General features: G+C 42.3%; 1 protein-coding gene across 1 annotated transcript in view; it reads left to right on the forward strand.

Annotated features, from left to right (window-relative positions):
* Window positions 1-16923, forward strand: part of LOC144699678 (phospholipid-transporting ATPase ABCA1-like) — a 159556-nt gene that overhangs the window by 20834 nt on the left and 121799 nt on the right. Inside the window, exons 2-3 of the mRNA XM_078570819.1 lie at window positions 90-212; window positions 10570-10663. Of these exons, the coding sequence (XP_078426945.1) occupies window positions 144-212; window positions 10570-10663 (163 nt within the window). The 5' untranslated portion in view covers window positions 90-143. The remainder of the gene's footprint in view (window positions 1-89; window positions 213-10569; window positions 10664-16923) is intronic.

Genomic DNA, 16923 nt, shown 5'->3' on the forward strand with positions numbered 1-16923 from the left:
TTTGGAAGGAGTATTGCTGGACTTGTAAAAGTTGGCGGAGGGTCGGTCACACTCCGGTACGACCTAATGTTCTTCTCTTGTTCTTTCAGTTGATGACGAGTAGCAGCCTTTCCTGCCGTACCAGGTAGAGGTGCTCTGAAAATATGGCTAGTTTCTGGACACAGCTGGGACTGCTACTCTGGAAGAATTTAACATATAGAAGGAGACAAACAGTAAGTGCATGTGTTTTGAAGCTTTAATTAATATGAACAGGGCAGCAAACTGAAAAGAGTAACTATAGTTTATTGAACATATGAACATATATAGAAGCAATGATGGACAGGAAATATGAACTCCTGTTCGATTCAACAAGTCTCATATCATTCTAATACCTTGTACAACAGAATATATGTACTCTCCACCCCAGGTAAAAACAATGCGATCTCCTAGGAGAGGTGAAAAAATAGTTAAAAACCTAGGCCAACTTGGAGGCAAGGGGAAAAAAAATCTGGGAAATTCCTCTTCTGGCCCTTGGGCAGTTGAAACTAGTCCAGGAAATCATATTGGCTCCTGGTAATTCTATCCAATAAAACCTTTGTAAGAGCTAATAATCTACATCCCAGAGTACTAAAGGAAGTGGCCCTGGAAATATTGGATGCATTGGTGGTCATCTTCCAAAATTCTATAGACTCTGGAGAGGTCCCTACAGATTGGAGGGTGGCAAATGTAACCCCACTATTTAAAAGAGGAGGGAGAGAAAAAATGGAGAATTACAGACCAGTTGGCCTAACATCAGTAGTGGGGAAAATGCTAGAGTTTATTATAAAAGATGTAGTGACAGAACACTTGGAAAGCATTAACGGAATTAGACAAAGTCAGCATGTGTTTATGAAAGGGAAATCGTGCTTGACTAATCTACTGGAGTTTTTTGAGGATGTACCTAGTAGAATAGATAAGGGAGAACCAGTGGATGTGGTGTATTTGGATTTCAAGAAGGCTTTTGATAAGGTCCCACATAAGAGGCTAGTGGGCAAAATTAAAGCACATGGGATTGGGGGTAATATACTGGCATGGATTGAGAATTGGTTGACAAACCGGAAACAGCGAGTGGGAATAAATGAGTCCTTTTCCAGGTGGCAGGCGGTGACTAGTGGTGTATTGCAGGGATCAGTGCTTGAGCCCCAGCAATTCACGATATATATAAATGACTTGGATAAGGGAACCAAATACAATATTTCCAAGTTTGCTGGCGACACAAAACTGGGTGAGGTTGTGAGTTGTGAGAAGGATGCAAGGCGGCTTCAGGGCAATTTAGACAAGTTGTGTGTGTGGGCAAACACATGGCAGATGCAGTATAACGTGGATAAATGTGAAGTTATATCCTTCGGTGTGAAAAACAGAAAGGCAGAGTGTTATTTAAATGGTGATATATTGGGAAATGTGGATGTACAAAGGGATCTGGGTGTCCTTGTACACCAGCCAATGAAAGTAAATAGGCAGGTGCAGCAAGCAATTAGGAAGGCAAATGGTATGTTGGCCTTTATTGCAAGAGGATTCGAGTTCAGAAGTAAGGATGTCTTACTGCAGTTATACAGAGCCTCGGTGAGACCACACCTGGAGTATTGCATGCAGTTTTGCTCTCCCTACCTAAGAAAGGATATACTTGCCATTGAGGGAGTGCAGCGAAGTTTCACTTGGCTGATACTGGGGATGGCAGGACTGCCGTACGAGGAGGGATTGGTTTGACTGGGTCTGTATTCATTAGAGTTTAGAAGAATGAGAAGGGATCTGATTGAAACGCATAAAATTCTAACAGGGCTAGATATACTGGATGGAGGGACGATGTTTGCCATGATTGGGGGGGCCTAGAACCAGGGGCCACAGTCTCAGGATACGGGGCAGGCCATTTAGGACTGAGATGAGGAAAGATTTCTTCACTCAGAGGGTGGTCAACCTGTGGAATTCTCTTCCACAGAATGCTGTGGAGGCCAGGTCACTGAGTATATTCAATAAAGAAATTGATAATTTTTTTGGATATTAGGGGCATCAAGGGGTATTAAGAGAAAGCGTTGAGTTAGAGGGTCAACCATGATCATATTGAATGGCGGAGCAGGCTTGAAGGGCCGAATGGCCTACTCCTGCTCCTAGTTTCTCTGTTTCTAATCTCTGTTGCAGTCAGAAACAAGCCAAGCTCATTTAGAGAGATAAGGTTATGACAATAAATGTCAGGGTCTATTGAAATCAATCCGATAGTTATCATCCTGTCCCCATTCGGTTCTTTGCATTGAAATTATAGAATTATAAAATCATTAGATGTGATTCTACGATTGGAGAATATTTGCTAAACAGTCCTGATTGTGCTACGAATCACACTGACAACCAACCGAAGATTATCAGTTGGGTTCTCATAGTGACTCACTTGCGTGTGCTATACCTACATATATGCATACACAGGGCCTGTCCTTTGCAAACAGAAAGAGTATGTCCACCCATTGTCCCTTTTTCAACTAAACGAAAGCTTGGGGGACAGCCATTCTCTGGTTCATTCCCCATGGCAATGCCTTGACCAATCAGAGTTGACTTGCCTGGTTTGAATTTAAACAAAAGCTTGGCTAACCGTTAACTGTTCCCTGGTGCATTCTCCATGGCAATGCCTCTACCAATCAGCACCAACCAATTGGCTCTTACAAACCAATCAGCACCCTCTTCTCATGCAGTATAAATTGTTGTTCCTTTTAGGTTTGGTATTCTTGCGAATCTCTCCTAATGAGCACAAGATGAAAAGCTTCGACAGCATGTCTCTTACTCAAGTTCTGTACTATAAGCGACTATTTAATCATAAAATTGGAGAATTAAAGACTGGTTACTGCCCAGAAAGAGGCCATTCGACCTGTATTGTCCATACCAGTGCTCTGCAAGAACAATTCAGCCAGTTGCAGTCAGCCAGTGTTAAAAGATCTTGGATCCTTTCTTTTCCACTTACCAATTTCACATGTCATTTATATAAACCTGCAGCTATGCTAGTGGATAGAGTAGAATATTGACCTATTAATATGGTGCCCCATGGTGGAATTTGGGTTTTCTCAAAGTTCAGTCTTGGCCAAGCAGTCTGGGGATAGGGGAGAAGGTGGCAAAGTGGTAATGTCACCAGACTAGTAATCCAGAGGTCCAGGCTAATGCTCTGGGGGCATATGTCCAACTCTCACCATGGCAGCTGGTAGAATTTGAATTCAATTAAAAAATTTGGGTAAGCTAGTGGTGACCATGACAGCTATCATTGATTGTTGTAAAAATCTTGGCTCACTTGTGGCCTTCAGGAGAGGAAATCTGCCATCCTTACACAGTCTGGCCTACATGTACCACAGCAATGTGGTTCATTCTTAAATGGCCTAGCAAACCACTCAGCTCAAGAATAATTAGGGATGGGTGATAAATGCTGGCCTTACCAGCGATGCCCACATCCCATAAAAGAATAAAGTTGCACATGTTTGTTTTTTTTCAAGGAAGACATTATGGAGATTTGGATTTGAGGAACAAAATATTAACTAACTTACATGACTGCTCCCCCAATCTGAAAATTGTGCAGAGTTGTTGAAAATGAACAGCTCCAACATCCTACAAAGACAACATATTGTGAGTTCTGGAATTCTGAGATAAAACCAGAAAATACTGGAACTGCTCAGCAGTCCAGCTAGCATCTGTGGAGAGAGGAACAGCGTCAATGTTTCAGGGCTGATGGAAGGTAATTTTACTGAATTATATAGTAGGTGCATGGCCAACTGGAGAAGCCAGTTTGAAAGAGTCGGATGTCCCTGCAGATGCTTCTGTAACTCCATGGGGTAATGTACCCTCATTCTGCGGAAGCTAGGAATCCGAAGGGGATGAAATACATGTTTGGCCATGGTGCATAAATGGACAGTAGCGGGCGCAGCACTCTTTATACATCCCAATTTCCCTGATCATTGACCACCCATTTTACACGCCTGACCAAAGTTGAATATCACCCCTTGGATAAATGGATTCCAATCTGCTCAATTCTTCAAGAATTAGCATGAGTGAAAGAAACATTTTTGTTTTTGAAACTGAGGAGGGCAGTAATGTTTCTTCTCGAAAATTCAAAAATAGGACGAAATTCCAGATGTTGGTAATTGCTGTTTGTGTTTTGGTATGTTTTATGTCTATTACAATCAGAAAAGCAACCCACTGTCAACATTCACTTCAGCTGAGGTGTACTATGACAACAATATGCAGTAACTCCAAGCTCCAATTACTGTACTAATGTGAATTCTACCACCTTTTCCCAACTGAATTATCGCTATTATCGAGTTGTCCCAAATTTATTGATAGGCGTCACTTTGTGATGCACATGTGGGCCGGAATCTTCCCTTCTGGAGTCTAAGTCCAGTGGTGAGCGCGGAAGCGGGAGTGATTTCTGCTGGAGTCGGGATGACTGACCACGTGCAATCGTCCACTGTTCAGCTCATTACATGTGCATCCGTGAGGAGCTGGCGGACTCTTGTGGCAGGAGCAGGCAGGAAGTCACTGACCCCGCCCTTACCTCACGGGGTCAAAAGTCCGGGCGCCATATTTAAGGGGTTCCCTGACTGCCTGCACTATCCCTTACATTTTTGCCCGGCCACTGCTCCGCCCTTCCCCTCCCTCCCTTCCTTGGTCACCCTCCAAGCTACTTAAACTGCTACCACTTGGGTCTCAAGCGTAGGCTGGCATTTACAGATGCTCCCCAAAGAGGGACGGTGCAGCAGCAACTCACTGTCAATCATGGAAGAAGTCTACCTTGCCAGTGCATGCCACTTCTGTGAAGGTGTGAATGTGAACATCCTAATTTCCTTGCTGGCGGGGGAACTTAATTTGGAGGGGGAACTTAAGTCCAGCGAGGTGGGCTTTTAATGAGCGTGCATGACATGCTAAAGCATGCAAAAGGGCTTCTCGACGTTGTTCATCGGGAAACTTGGCCCACCTTTAACCCGCCTTTAAAGTCCATAAGACCTAATTTCTAAAGTTCCTCCCACCATCGGGAAACTGATTTTTGGCCTCCCGCCAAGTTAAGTTCCCCTGTCTGCCAAGCTTCCTGCTGCTGCTGAGATCAGAAGAGTCTGCCCTGTGAAGCACATTCACAATAATACAATACTTAGCAAACAGTTATATTAATACCCTCATATTTTCTGCAGATATTATGTGGCAGATTCAGCGAGAAGCAAACATGAGCTGAAGAACCGGGTCCTAATATTATAGTTCTATCCGCAATCAATGCTCCTTCTTAGACAGATTCAGTACCACGGGTGCTCTTTGAACTTGTCCTTAAATGAACTGAAAGCCAAAAGCCCCTGTCAATATTCAACGGGCTAATTAGCATATGAAGCTGTGATTTACTGGAAAAGCTAAACTGAAAGAAAATTTTAATTTCCTTTTTAATTATCTGGTTATTATTTTCTTCATGCTCCATTGGAATTGCTTTACAATGTCAAGCTGCCCTCCTTCCCCGCCCTTTCCTGTGTGCTCCACATTTTTTGTCCTTCCGACAGATTCCATGGGATTGGTCCTGTGAAAATGTTAGCTGCTGCCTTAAAGGGAGGAAAAAGTGTTTGCCATTCCAGCCTGTGCTGTGATGTAGGAGTGTGAGCTGTGTTGTGACAGCCTTACCCCGTGGTGTAAACATCGGCATCCATTTCCCCATATTAGAGAATCATAGACTAATAATTAGCAGTTGGACTCCATTCTACGAATAACCCTAATCCTGCACTTTCTGGATCATATCACCTTGATGATTAAAAATAATTCTCCTCATCTTGCCTCTGGTTCTTCTGCCAATCATCTTAAATCTGTGACCTTTGGCTACTGACCATCCTGCTAATGGGCACAGTTTCTCCTTATTTATTCAATCAAAACCCTTCATGATAATGAACAGTTCTATCAAATCTTCCTTTAGCCTCCTCTGCTCTAAAAAGTACATTATTTTCATTACCTTAGTTCCACTCCCATGTCCTTTTACAAACCACAGTGAATCATCTAAAAGCATCTTTCTCTTACTGTCTTGATTTAATGAATAACATCATAGCGGTTTGAGGCAACAGTGGGCTGAATTTTGCCTTTGATGGACGGGTGGGCCCGACTGACTCGGCGGCGTGCGGGCAGCCAATCGCTGCCATCGAAATGGGTCCCGCCGCCATTTTATGTGGGCGGGCCAATTAAGGCCCGCCCAGTGTGACGCCCGACGGAAGTGCTATGCACTCTCTGTGTGGGTGGGGGGGGGGGAGGGATTCCCCAACTGCGAGAGTGCGCTCTTTCACGCACGCAAAAATGTGCACCTCTCCCTGGATTAAGTGCTGCCTCAGGGAGATCGCTGAAAGCCTGTGAAAGATTAAAAATAGAACAATAAAAAAATCATTAACATGTCCCCCTCATGTGAAAATGTCACACAAGATGGGACATGTTAATAAAGTACACAAAAACTTTATTAAACTTTTTAAAATCCAATATTAAACCTCATCCCGCCAGTGGATGAGGTTTGTTAAAAAAAATCACTTACCCGCCTGCCCGTTGGGCCTGTGCACTGAGCCGAAGTTCGCACGGGCTCCTCAAAATCTTCGTCAATTGGTGACTTAATGGCCTTAACAAGGGCTTTAATTAATGGCGGGCGCGCGTCGCGCTGCATAGTGCGCCCGCCGACCTAAACATCGCGATGCTGCGCGCTGATGTCAGGACGCTTGCGTGACATCAGCGCGCAACATTTTAACCGCTGACGTGCAGGCTCCGCCACCCACACGTCAGCCAGAAGATTCAGCCCAGTATGTCTCGTGAATGGTCCAATGTAAAACAATGAACTGATAACTTTGCAAAAGCTCTGGTGCGTATTATTGGACATATTTTTTGCATTTGGTGCAGAGTTTCATGCCACTGTGAGTTTTGTTCACAGAGGGCATATACGAAGAATTTGATGCACACTCAAGTTTCTGTTATGAGCTGCTGGCCTGAGTATCTCAATGCTATGGACCCCCACTGGGGAACATTTCCTTTGTGTAAAGTCAAGGAAACACTTTTTTACTAAATATTGTTGCAAATAATTTGTAACACTGAAATATATATTTTTAAAATATATTTTGCAAAGTGTTTTTTCTCTTCCTGATAAACTAAGTCTAAGTTTGGCACCAGGTTGTCTTAATGGAATTTAAGCTCTTCATTTTGAAATTGCTCTCACTTCCTTTTATGATCTGAAGGCTCCAATCATTCTAAAAACATTTTTACATGATTCACTATTGTTCTGCGTGATTCCTTAAAGAATCAGCACTTTGGCATTGACTGTGATGTGCCGAATAAGTTTCAGTTTATCTTGCATCGAAGTCTGTAACCATGACATTTGTAACAGCTGTAAAAGGACAAAGGATCTTTTATTATGCAGTAAAAATCTTGACAATGACCTTTATCCCAGATTCTACAGTGCTGTCTGTCTGCATCTTGTCAGGTTGCACTGCCTTCTCCTTTTCCCGTTGCAATGAACCTTTCAGAAGTAAAGAGGGGCAAGTCGAGTGGAATGACAGACCCCTAACTTAATCATCCGTGTTTTGTGATAAAATGCTGTCAGCATTCACTGTTTTCCAGGAGTAAATTATTCAGCAACTTCCCAGTGTCTATGCATGCGCACTCAAACATGGAAACCTGGAAGTTGCTGTCCAAGTTGCCCTGCTCTTTTAGAAACCTCACCCTAACAGCATCTCACCAAGAGATTTCGCATTTGAATATATTAAGGGAGGGAATTTGAAGTACTGACATGATAAGTACCTGTTAAACTTGCCAGAAAAAGTTATAACTGGACAATTAGAGCTGGTAAGTGATTTTTTAATGGTGTGATAAAGCTTAGATATCGTGAAGCAACCTCTCTGGCAGTAAAAATTTAATTCTAAAAGTATGGAGTCTCATTCCTTCGAATTATAATTATTTTTGGAGATTTAAAAAAAATATTTTTTGACTTTTTCTATCTGCCTTTTATCTCCGTCTCTTGCTCTCTTAACTCCATTTTTCCTTCCCTACTTTATTTAACTTCCCATACTTAATTTGACATTAAATTTAATATTTAAATTTACACTTCCTGGTTTAGACTCTGCAAGGCTCAGTGTGGCTCCTTCAATCTGATTGCCTAAGGAGACACAGCATTGCTAGCCTCCTTCACACAGATCCCAGATCCCCTGTAGAAGCTGCCATGTTGTCTTAACTCTTGAATTATCACAAGTCACAATCGGAAAATCTGTGGGCAAGTGTAAATGTAATGAACGATGATTGCCATTCGTTCACTGTTGACCACAGAATCAGGGCCGTTGCTTGGGCTGAGCTAAGCTCTTGATCATTGTGAACAGAATTTATGGCAGATGAAATCCAAGTTACCATGTTGTAACATCCGACATCAGAAATGTCTCAAAAGATAGGAGCACCATTTTAATGCTAATGTCCATGACTTAGTGCTTTCTTTCTTTGTGAATATTTCCTTAATGCTATCTGGCAAATGGGGTAGAGGAGTAGATCTAACATCTGGAAATAAAATTATACTGCTGATAACCCAGCTGACTTTAACGTGAGTTCTCGCTTCACTTTCCATTAAGAACACAACAAAGTTAAAGGTGATATATTTTGGGTATAGGGGTTAATGCCTCAGAGTTGAGCAGTCAGCTGTCAGGTGGCCTTTTGATTTGAAGTCTGACTGTTTAAAGTAGACAGAACACCCTATTTTTATTTTAGATATTTTTACGTGCTATTTCAGTAACGAGCAATTTACTATTGATTGGATGTCAGTTAATGCAGCTGATCGATACTACACTTAGAGATAATTTTCCATTTTATGTAGAGAGGGAATAATGGCACTGTGGGTGTACCTACGCCATATGGACTGCAGCGGTTCAAAAAGGCGGCTCACCACCATCTTCTCAAGGGCAATTAGGCATGGGCAATAAATGCTGGCCTAGCCAGCAATGCCCACATCCTGTGAACAAATAAATGAGAAAAAAAGGTGATTTGAACATTCAATCAAATTTGCCAAATGCAGAAAACTACTTCACTTAGAACCGAATAGAATTAATTACAAGACTCAGATTACTGTCAAAGAAGAACACTGGGTGTAGTGCATCTCATTTTACAGTTTTTTATGATCATTTTAAGGAGCTAGAACTTTCATTTCAGGGGACAAACAAGCTGGAACAACCAAGCACTGTATAGGATACAAAAACAGAAAATGCTGAAAAAACCTCAGAGCTCTGAGGAAGGGTCATATGGACTCGAAACGTCAACTCTGTTTCTCTCTCCACAGAGGCTGTCAGGCCTGCTGAGTTTTTCCAGCATTTTCTGTTTTTGTTTCAGATTTCCAGCATCCGCAGTATTTTGCTTTTATCACTATATGGGATAGTTGTTCGAACCTTTTTGGTGCTTATTTTCTTTGTTTCCTATTGTGCCTGGTTGTAAAAACTACTCGCTGACAAAGACAGCATCTATTGAAAAATATCATGCTCATTGTATTTGATTTTTATTCTTGATATAATTGGAAGCAAGAGGACAGGAGTGATGCTACGTTACTCTATTTTCTTGCTTTACGTCAGATGGATGAAGTATTAGCGTATGTTTTATGAGAAAACCTGTTCTATTCATACTCAAACCTTTATTTAGCCTTTATTTTCTAAAATGGAGATTACCATCTTATTTCTTCATTACATCCAGTGATACAATGGGAGGCTATTTATCAAAACCTTACTGAGCCTACTGGCCAGTTGTCTGAATCAACTGACCTTCTCAGCATGGCCCATCTGTATAATATTGCATATTGCATCCTGCAGTGAATTAATGTTTAATAGAACACAATATTGGAATTAATACGCAGTGAACTGAACTTCCTATAATCATATTAAAAGTGAAGGCTATTCTGGAAGTAAGAGCATTGTGCAATTTTGAAGTGTTTTCGAACTGACTATGCCAAGGGAAGCATATTTGTCAGAGTCTAGCTAGTAATCATATATTAAATCCTAATCATAACTTATAGCCATAATTCATGATGTCACACATTTAAGACAATGTAGAAACTAATTTCCATATGGAGGATGTGTTGCTCAGTGTCCCTCCAAGTCAAAGTAGAATGACGTTGGGTTCTATCTGCTTAGGCGGAAGTCAGGCACTAAAATTGGCCGTATATCCCCGGGCTAAAATGTTGGGGTGACAACCCTGAAGTCCTTGTTCCTCTCCAATGAGCCCTGTGGGAAATGTTTGTGTTTGGACATTAAATGGAAGCAAGGTTTGGCTTGGTTGACTGCAAGGGTTCACTAGTTAAAGCTCACGTGAGGAACACTTGGAAGAAATTCCTTGTGACCTTTCACCTCCTTTTCAGCCATCCCTGAGTATAGACTCAGAAGAGGACATGTGGGGAGAAAAGCCTGTGTGGGAAAAACGACCACTGAACAGGAGAAATGTGGGAAAATAATACAAGTTCTTCAGTTAGAGGTGTAAGAAATTTTAGTATAAAGTGGACCATCTTGCATATGATAATCTTTAAAGAAAGCTTCTGTTTCATAATTGTAATATTGTCTTTTACTTTTTCAGTTTCAGCTGCTGATTGAGGTAGCATGGCCCCTTTTCCTGTTCTTCATATTGATCTCTGTGCGACTCTCCTATCCACCATATGAGCAACATGAATGTAAGTGTTAATCCCATTCTACTGCCTTTGCAACTCAAATATATTCAACCTGTACTGTACTAGATTGTTTGCACTCTAGTCATGCATATCATACTTTCATTGAATCTTTTGCCCTGAATAAAAAAACCTTGATTCTACCTGTGCCATCTACCATGCTAATGGGATAATATTTGGGCAGTCCCTGTCTTATATTGTATTTTTTTTTATTTCTAACTCTCAGTGAAATCTAAAGGCAGGTTAACCAGTGAACAAGCATGATGCAGAGGGAAATCTGCTTCATCTCCCGCCGCTGATAATGATAGTAAAATAATTTTCAATTGTAAACTTCAGATGTTTGTTAAGAATTATGAAATTATTGTTTCAGTCCTTAAAACTGGGTAGATTAAACATCTGTAAATGTCAAAGCATTTTACTCCCTTAACGAAACAATTTCAAAAAAACCCTTTTCGTCGTCACTTCACTGAAATGAAAATAAATGAAACCACTTAAATTATAAATTTGGGTTAGGTTCTTTATTGCAAAGAGAAAATGGCATTCGCTGTTGTGTCCACTCAGATAGGAGTTCCCGTCCAAAGACGATGTGGGACACAGCATGTGACATCACACTGAATGTGTGCAGAGTCATCTGTTATGTCCCCGCCATTATGCGGTGATTTGATCTGCTGTGTAAAGCCTAATCCTGAACAGATGCTTTGAACCTCACATTGGGTCAGAGTGAACTTCGCAGCATGGACAATTTGCTCACTAGACTTTAACGTGTCAGAGCTGAGATTGTGAAATGCTCTTGCTTGACTGTTCCAGAAAGAGTTGTGCAGGCACTTGCATCTAGTTTGTGGTTTAATGTGTCTGAGTCTAGAGGAGACTATTTCCTTCCACAGAACATTGCGTGACTGACTGGATATCCCATTACATTATAGTTACTGGCTTGATGGTGTTATAATCTCCATAGAGATCGATAACTTTTAAAAAGAAATTTGAACTTCTAGTTAACAGCTGAAAGAATGACACGTCAAGCATTCATGTTTTAAAACTTTTGCTGTAACAAATGACTTAAGAAACACTATTGACTAAATACTGTTTTCTTTCTGTAGGAAGCTTATACTTTAAACTATGGAAATAAACAGTTCTGTTTACTTATCGCACATCGCACTCTTCATGGAGTCACAGCTGTTACGGCAAACAGTTCACAGTCGCTCCCAGCTTCCAATGGGTTGCTTTTTTACTTTCCCAGCCATGTAACTTGCAATTCCAGAACTGGCTTTCACTGTGAGGGTTAGTGTGTAGATTGCTTCCTCTAGCTCCAAGCTAGGCAAATTTTCCAGCCTCTCTTAAATCCTCACAAACTCAGTCTTCAGCCTGAGCATGAGCTCCCACCCACATTCTGCATGGCGAACACTAGAGTCAGCATTTTCTCTGCGTCAGGTGCAGGGCGGCTGCTTCTATCTCCTGTTCTCTACCTCTCTGTTGACAGCAGACCATGCTAGAAAAAAACTGTTTTGATTTTCATGGATTTATAGGGAAACTTGTAATCTGATCTCAAAAATAGCCCCCTCTACCCCCTTCCCTATATCAATGTGAAACGCATTAGCTCTGTATCTAAGTAGAAATATGAATTAGTTATCTTTGTTAGAAGTAAATAGATAGTTTAAAGCACAATTATTTACAACCTGATAGCTATAACACCTTTCTGGGACTTTGGGGCACTCAGGGTCTACTCATGGTATACTTAAGGATTGTGGCCGTTGTCTTGAAGTGTAAATAGCTTACACCTTCCTCTCAGTAAATCAATCTAAGTTTTCCTTTGATCTCTAACAGTCAAACCACCAGGCTTACTGTCAGACAAAACAAAAACAGAATTACCTGGAAAAACTCAGCAAGTCTGGCAGCATCGGCGGAGAAGAAATCAGTCAACGTTTCGAGCCTTCATGGCCCTTCGGCAGACTGCCGAAGGGCCATGAAGGCTCGAAACGTTGACTGATTTCTTCTCCGCCGATGCTGCCAGACTTGCTGAGTTTTTCCAGGTAATTCTGTTTTTGTTTTGTTTTGGATTTCCAGCATCCGCAGTAGCTTTTAGCTTTTTGTTTTTATCTATTATTACTGTCAGACAGACTGCTGAACAGGTCATATGACCTCCTTTACTCACCCTAGATTTAGAGATACAGTCCCAAAATATCTTACAAACCCCATAATTGTAACAACAGTTTTCCAGTTTAGTACAAGGAGCCAAACTCCTAAATCAGTGAGATTTAAACACCCTGGCATGTAAATAAAGGAGGTTATATGACCTGTTCAGCAGTCTGCCTGACAGTAAGCCTGGTGGTTTAGAGATCAAGAAATGAGTTGCATGTTTCTTTTATTTCCCACCTCCTCGCCACCACCCCACATCGTGCTAATTTTACCTGAGGTGGATGGTTTGTGATTTCAGTATCATCTTGCTACGAGCAGTATATAGAACGCAGAATTCATAAATCTCCTGAGGAGAATTTGTAAGCAACTGGGGAACGAGGTAATAGCTAAAAAGTTGATTTGATTCCTTGACCTATGTTTTGGCGAGTTTAAAAGTGTCTTGTTTTTTGGTCCCCCTCCTCCCTGTAAAGGCAGATTTAAATCAAGGTCGCGCTGTAGCCATGTCACTAGCTCCTGACACAAGGGCCTCAGCTGCTAGCAGCAGCATCAAACAAACCTTTTGGATTGATCAAGGCTGGTGGGAGGTAGGACCCGGTTGGGGGGAGGAGCAGGTCAGATTGTAGAGAATGTGGCAGGCTTACTTATGTCATCCATATGGGGCCTTCCCCTGGGTAGACACAGAATTACATGTCGTTAAATTTAGTTGCCCTCTCCCATTAAGGCCAGATAACGGTGAGCTTGCTGATGCAGCATCTTATTGTGGGTCAGAGTTTAGAACCACTCAATGCCTCCCCACTTCACTTAGCCAAGATTGGCGACTGGGGAATCGAGAGTTTTGTGTTCCGCTGCTCTGTGGCATTGTACCATCATGGTACCATGTAGCCACCCTGATCTGATTTGATTCTTTTTAAAATCTTGGACTGCTTTATAATTTAAAGCTCGCACCAGAATCATTGGCTCTTTTTTGCAGGGGCTCTTGTCTGAATTTTCCCCTGGACCACACGTGACTGAAACAGTGCCCTGTTGTGGGTCTTGGCGTTTGTTTCCCTGCCCCTATGACCTATCCAATATTAAGAATTTACTATGTCGGAGAATCCAGGAGGGTGCTGCAGCAGGAATAAAATAGGACTTGAGTGGAGACACAATGCATGCTATATGACATTGGCTGCCTGTTGTTCGTCCTGAGAGTGGGTTCCCTTTACTCCCACACATCTATCTGGTCTGTCATGCAATGGGCAGCAAGACAATTCTTCCTGTATTGCATCCCGGCCTATGTTCCCTTAAGAATTTAGTTACTGTAGGGGCCCTTTTCTATAGTGCGTGGTCTCTTTAAAATTGTTTGCACGGCCACGCACATGCATTATTTATCCCAGAACAAAGCGTGAGCTGTACCTTTCAGGCTGCAGTGCACCCACACAACTTAGCAGGAGCATGTATTCCTGTCCATGTTCAATTTGACTCTTACTATTTTTATCGGGTGCTCTGAAGAGCATTAGTTAACCATGATTCGGTAGCACACTTGCATCTGAGTCACAGCATTGTGGGTTCAAGAGCTTCCCCAGACACTTGAGCACAAAAATCTATGTTGATATTCCAGTACAGTATTGAGCGAGTGCTGCACTGTCAAAGGAGCTGTTTTTTTGGATGAGATGTTAAACTTATGCTCTGTCTGCTCTCTCAATTGGATGCAAAATATGCCATGGTGTGATTTTGACAGAAGATAGTGGGTTAGGGTCCCATTCCAGAGACTTAAGTATAAAACTTAGGCTGACATTCCAGTGTTGTACTAAAGAAATGCTGCACTTTCAGAGGTGCCCTCTTTCAGATGAAATATTAGACCAAGGCCCTGTTTGCCATTATAAGAGGACATAAAGGATCCCATGGCACTTTTTTGAAGCAAAGTATATAAATTATCCTGGTGTCCTGGCCAATATTTATCCCTGAACCTACATCGCTAAAACAGATGATCTGATCATTATCACATTGCTGTTCATGGGAACTTGCTGCCTGCAAATTGGCTCTGCGTTTCCTACATTACAACTCTTCCAAAAGCACTTTACTGGCAATAAGGTCCTTTAGGATCTCATCAGGTTGTGAAAAGGGTAATTTAAATGAAATCTCTCTTTCTAAGTCGGCATGTTTAGTTATTGAGTGACAGCTGGCTACACAAAGTCCATGTTGCAGGAACCACATGGCATTTGCACATGTCTTGCATAGAATAACAGCAGCTTAATGATTTTATTAGCTAGTCAGTATTTCTGCCTGTTATTTCTTTACATTGGGGTAGATATGGTCTGCAACACAATGATGCTGTTCTTGTACCTTGGTCTCAGCACTTTACCTTCTGTAGGATATGTGGTGTGAGACGGATCTAGGTCAGAAGTTTATTGAAGCAAACTGATACGATACAGATTACAGAAGCAAAAACTGATGGTTGACCTCAGCTCCACTATCAGTTATCAGAAATTGGTTGGGGAGATGGCAGCATTTTACTTTAAACATCAGTGCACTTCAGTCGAACATAATCACATTCTTTGAGAGTTAAACGTAATTAAAAGCTGCATGCGGGGACCTGGTCAAAATGATTGAAGTGATATGCCTTCCTGAGACACATGTTGCGATGTTAAAGGTGAGCATGCAGGGCTGTTTCTCATTAATTTAAAGGGTTTGAGCCACCAAGAATTTCTCTCATCATGCCTAAGCCTACCTGGTAATGAAAAACCTGATGGCAAGGGATCAAATGGTGACAGAGCACATGTCTTCTCAGTGATGCCAGTTTTGGAATTTAAACTAGGGGCAGAATTTTGCCCTGGACGGGGGTGCTCGGTGGGACGGGGGAGGTGGGAGGGAAGCCGCCCGTGATCGGTACCGCACCGAGATTTTACGCAGGCGGGCCAATTAAGGCCCGCCCAGCGTGATACGCGAGCAGCAGCGCTCAGCGCTGCCTGGCAGGCGGTGGGAGGAGGGTGATCGGACCTAGCGCAAACTTCGTGCATGCGCGCGAGTAAGCGCTGAATAATCCCTCTGAGGCACGGAGCTGCCTCAGGGAGATGAAGCGCTGTTTAAAAAAGCTAATGCACAAAATAAAAATGTCATAAAACATGTCCCCTCATGTGACTCTGTTAAATTTTTACTTTAAAATTATTTGCTTTAGGAAACCTCATCCCGCCTGTGGATGAGGTTTCCTAAAAAGTGCAAAGGCCGCTTGGCCTTTTGGCCTGCCCGCCAACCATTAGATTGAACGGGCAGTGAAAAGTTCAGAACAGTTGTTAACTGAATGGCCTTAATAGGCCTATTAATTGTTGGCGGGTGCGCTGCCAGCTCCCGACCTAACTACCGCGAGAGTGCGCACTGACGTCGGCACGCTCGGCTGATTTCAATGTGCTTTATTTCACGCTCAGGCGTGTTGGGCGCACGCCCAGTGAAAAATCCTATCCTGGATGAATTTCAATCAGGTGCTTCAGTGTGAAAATAGTCTGCTTCACAAATATTGCCATTATCATTGTGTTGAGAGCCATGTCAGCCTTGCACATGTTGGGCCAAGTTGAATATAGCCTGAGTTCAAAGGTTGATCTGGATAACCGCTAAGACGTGGGGTATTTGTCACTTTGCTTTTTTTTCATTTAACACCAGTCCTTCACAGGAGCCATTTATTTCCAGCATCAGATTTATCTGTTTCTGCTAATTCCTCATCAGCCCTATTTGACCAACCAACTTTTCCTGTGCACCCTGAACTAATAAGGGATAAAAGAGCTTATACCCACTGAAACAGGTATCTCCGAATTAGACAATTGGGCCTTTAATCCAAAAATGAAAGATGAATGACCAGAATGGGATACCCATGAGTTTGGTCCAGAATTTAGCAGGGACCCAGAAGACATCCCCTCTAATCTGTGTGGATGTGTACCCATGCAACAATCAAGAATGTGGTGGTGGTGGGGGGGGGGGGTGCAACAGGTCGCTCGCAAGGCGAGGTTCTTTTAAGACACACGGATAGCAATCTTAAAGGGCCTGTGCATTTCAACAAATGGACATGCACAACCAAAGGGCAGTAGAGGAAACAGTCGACCCAGATATGCCACAATACTTTGTAAGGTCCTTTTTGGACACCCCATCAACTTTAACCTTTCTCT

Source organism: Cetorhinus maximus, chromosome 2 (genome assembly GCF_964194155.1).
Source record: "Cetorhinus maximus chromosome 2, sCetMax3.hap1.1, whole genome shotgun sequence".
Lineage (NCBI taxonomy): Eukaryota > Metazoa > Chordata > Chondrichthyes > Lamniformes > Cetorhinidae > Cetorhinus > Cetorhinus maximus.